The sequence below is a fragment of the Electrophorus electricus genome, chromosome 24, assembly GCF_013358815.1.
Source record: "Electrophorus electricus isolate fEleEle1 chromosome 24, fEleEle1.pri, whole genome shotgun sequence".
Lineage (NCBI taxonomy): Eukaryota > Metazoa > Chordata > Actinopteri > Gymnotiformes > Gymnotidae > Electrophorus > Electrophorus electricus.
In genome coordinates this window covers 3,715,002-3,718,661 of record NC_049558.1, presented here as the reverse complement: position 1 = coordinate 3,718,661, position 3,660 = coordinate 3,715,002, and the positions used below count along the sequence as shown (strand labels likewise).

Sequence of the window (3,660 nt, the reverse complement as noted above, 5' to 3'; positions counted from 1 at the left end):
CTCTGAAACAGGCCCAGGCCGTTCACTGCCTCGGATTCTCCAGTGACCACGACCGCATGTGTTTGCGTTGGATGTAAAATTGTCGTTTCTCTGTTGTTCCTCTCTTGTTCGCGTAAACTCTTCTGGGAAGCAAGGAAAATTGCCTTGCGTTAGGTTTTAGATTCAGTCAAAAAAAAAAAAGAGCGCGAAAGCACCCCATTTACATTTAAGGTACAGCTGAAGAACTGAGCGAGTCGTGCAACAAAAGAAGGAGAGGATCCCTCCATATTCTCTTTTCAGCCAGGCAATCTGTTAGTGACATTAACCCGAAAGCGCGTTTCCCAGACCAATGAATAGGGTTTAGGACTTCTTAAAGATCCCGCTGCATACAGGATGAGACCCCATTCAGGCTTTTAATTACCTCATTGAGAAAGAGAGAGAAAAAGAAAAAAACACGACTGCCTTTGTAGATTCATCTCTTTGTATGTTCGTCTCGCCTAGTAGCCTGTAGTAGGTTACTCTAAAAAAAAAAAAAACATTGCACCCGTGGGCAAGTTTGGAAAATACCACTGTAAAAGTAAAAGGTAGATGCTAGAAGTAACTTGGCACACACAGGACCTCTAACTTTCAGCAGTCAGGTAATTTGGCGTAGACTGTTGGTGAGCAAAGCTAATTTGCCATGTGGACACTCGACAAACCGCACTGTGCAGCTTTCGTCCAGGTTATGCCTCCTAAAAGGATGTTGTGCTGAGGAAAATGCAATACGACATATTTGTTTCGTTTTTCAGATTTATTCATCATCAAACATTAAAATCCAATCAACATGACAACACTTTGGCATGTAACAATCTTTTACAAACTTTGTACAAAACTAAATTATTTCATAAAAAAAGTACTTTGTGTGTTTCTCCTATTGAATATTAGCATACAGCATATCCATCAAACAAAATCCAAATTTTGGAAACGGCCAATAAATTTCAACATGAATCATCGAAAGATAAATACATAGTCCCTTAAAACGGAACTTAACATTTATTTCTTCATAACGAAAAAAAAAGCGACGTCTAGTTCTTCTACCACGGTCGCCACACCGGCTCGCTGCTCTCTACACCCGCACTGACACCAACAGGACTGACCGCCTGTGACCCGCCGGCGAAAGAGGTCATCCCCTGGACCGGGGACGCAACCGTAGGAGCCGAGCTGGCATGGACCGGGCCGGCGTTGACAGCGACCGGAACGCCGGCATTAGCGTAGAGCGGAATGACCGGGGTGGTTGCAGAGGGGAACGCAGGGTTGGGAATAAGAAACGCGAACTGTCCATCAGTGGCGGGCACCAGCTGGAACCCTCCGAAGACCTTTGGCGAGACCGTTTCCGACGGGCTGAGTTTGGAGGTGACCGAGGCGCCGCTGACCGGCAGGGTGGACGGGAGCTGCACGTGTAGGGGCTGCGCCAGGTGCGCCTGCTGCGCCGGCGGCGGCTGCGGGTAGTTCATGGCCATCATCTGCCCCAGGCAGCTGGACAGGTGGCCGAGGAGCCGAGACCGGACCTCTGTATTCACCCCTTCGCAGGTGGACAGAAAACGCGTCACCTCGTTCATGCATTCGTTGAATCCCGCGCGATACTTGCTCAGGACGGTTGTATCTGTTGACATCGCTGCTAGAAGAAAAGAGAAACTTTGTCAGGACGTCCCAAGAGAAAACAAGTCGGGGAAAAAAACGTTTAGCAAAGTTTCATCGCTAAATGCAAGGACTCTTCAAACTCACCGGTCATCTGAACGCGCTGCATGTTCCTCAAATGCTTGACTGTCATCTCGAGAATATCAGCTTTCTCCAGTTTAGAATGTCTGGAACTCTGTGGACAATACGCGAGACTGTCAATATGTGCATGCTTGAACCCGGTCTCGTGTACTGATAAACATCAATCATAAATCAATACTACTCATTTAAAGACTTACATCTTTTTTAAGGGCATCAAGAATAAGGGTCTTCAGTTGTCCCAGACTTTCGTTGATTCTGGCTCTCCGGCGTTTCTCCATGATAGGCTTTGAAGACTACAAAAGAAAAACAACATTAACTTATTTGACAGGAGAAGCTAATAATTACCTACGAGAAAAAAAAATGCAGTAGGGCTATTTAGCAGCTTGGACCCGATTAGTGTATGCAACGGGTCTCTAGAGATGTGCTCTCTAGGGTGACTTTAAATATATATGTATATTTAATGCAATATTTTGTAATGTAAATAGCACGCTCTCTACCTTTCTGTGCTCGCTGGCATTCTTTGGTTTGTCCGGAGTATGGGATCCGCTTGCGGGTGCACCGGCGATTGGAGACGCTGTCTGCTTCTCCATAGTGTCGGCTGGCATGATTTAAATCAAAGTCTTGTCCGATGGGGAAAAACGAACAAAAAAACCGTGATATATTCCGTTAGAAAAGTTCGAGAAGACAGGAGCAGGTTCTTGTTTAAAGCGTGACCGAGCCGAGGAGCGTCGCCAAGGTCTTAAAGATCACAGGGGAGTGTGCAGGTCCCGCCGCGCGGCTATGTCGCTGACAGTCTGTGAGCCTTGTCATGTGAGTGCACGAGCGTGCGCGGCGCAAGGGCTGCGGAGGGGCAAATCGAATCTACCGCTGCCACACGCCGGGGGTATTTATAGATGGATCGCGTGCTCCCGGTTCGTGTGAAACCCTCTCTGCATTCTTTCCCACACTCGCCTCAGCCAATGGGCGCGCGGACTCGCCCATTGGGCGCGGGTAGGCCGCTGATTGGACAACACCCCCGCGGGCTGTCAGTCACGCGCTGCTCAATCGGCCCTGCAGGGACAAACAACAAAGCGGCGGGTGCAGTCGGTCTAACTGTGAAGTGATAAGGGGAGTTGAGGGAATGCGCTGGTTGCATGCTGGAGCTTTTTTTTTTTTTTTTCCCCCTTCTTCGTTTTAAGAATGCTTTCTTTATGCAATGCATCGTCGCGCCATGAGTAACGACCGTTCTTATATTTATAGCATACAATATCGGTCTTAATCAAAATGTTTGGAATAACGTAGAACATTATGTTTCGGAAACAGTAAAGGCTCTTCAGTTATGGATTTAGTTGTGTTATTTAAATTTCTAGTAAATAAAGCCTGTCCTGTGACAGAAATATAGTTCACAGATCATTTAACTTGAACCGAATGCTTGTCAAAATGTTTTTCAACAGGGGGGAAATGTATATTAGAACTTAAACTGGGGTATAGAAAAGATTTCCATAATAGCAATAAATATGTAGGTTATATTTCAATATTCGATGAAAATGATGCGCAGTTTTTATTCGGGGATCCAGTTGCGCTTCAAAGAGCGACACAGCTGCACAGGCACGCGAGGCGGTTCGGAGGAGCACGCGAGAAGCCAATGGCAGTCAGCCACTTTATGCAAAGTGTGCTTAGTTTGGTCTTATTGGCTGGACGAACGTCTACGCGTCCATCACCACAACGACTCGTGCAGGGGAGGGGTGGCCGTGCATCTGTCCGCGTGCCAGTGGATGTGCGCGCCTGCTCGCTGCACGTCTGATTCCACTGAGCACGTGCCGTCTCTGTTTGCAGACTGCGGGCTGAAGGGCACGTTCCCCATAGCGCAGTCTATTCCACTCGCGTTTATTTCATTTCTTCGCTATTTTATTTTAATCTGGCCAAATTTGTGCAAAGATATTG

At 47.2% G+C, this 3,660-nt stretch overlaps 1 protein-coding gene across 2 annotated transcripts; it reads right to left on the bottom strand.

Annotated features, from left to right (window-relative positions):
* Positions 1-750: 750 nt before the first annotated feature.
* her9 (hairy-related 9) lies at positions 751-2,610 on the bottom strand. 2 transcript variants are annotated; one of them, XM_027014500.2, is made up of 4 exons: positions 2,235-2,610; positions 1,935-2,030; positions 1,744-1,831; positions 751-1,636 (listed from the first exon to the last, which is right to left on the bottom strand). In XM_027014500.2, exons 1-4 carry the CDS (start codon positions 2,340-2,342, stop codon positions 1,053-1,055), a joined length of 876 nt encoding a protein of 291 aa, XP_026870301.2. In that variant the 5' UTR covers positions 2,343-2,610; the 3' UTR covers positions 751-1,052. The 2 variants fall into 2 exon arrangements, with proteins under 2 accessions (XP_026870301.2, XP_026870302.2); XM_027014501.2 differs by having other exon boundaries at positions 751-1,633.
* Between the last annotated feature and the right edge of the window lie 1,050 nt (positions 2,611-3,660).

What these genes read in the sequence shown, in the direction of transcription:
- her9 (XM_027014500.2), bottom strand. Translation starts at nt 2,342, where the DNA reads ATGCCAGCCGACACTATGGAGAAGCAGACAGCGTCTCCAATCGCCGGT. An exon ending in ATGCCAGCGAGCACAGAAAG is followed by an intron (nt 2,031 to 2,234) that starts GTAGAGAGCGTG and finishes TTTCTTTTGTAG; the next exon opens with TCTTCAAAGCCTATCATGGA. An exon ending in GCAGCGCGTTCAGATGACCG is followed by an intron (nt 1,637 to 1,743) that starts GTGAGTTTGAAG and finishes CTTTTCTTCTAG; the next exon opens with CAGCGATGTCAACAGATACA.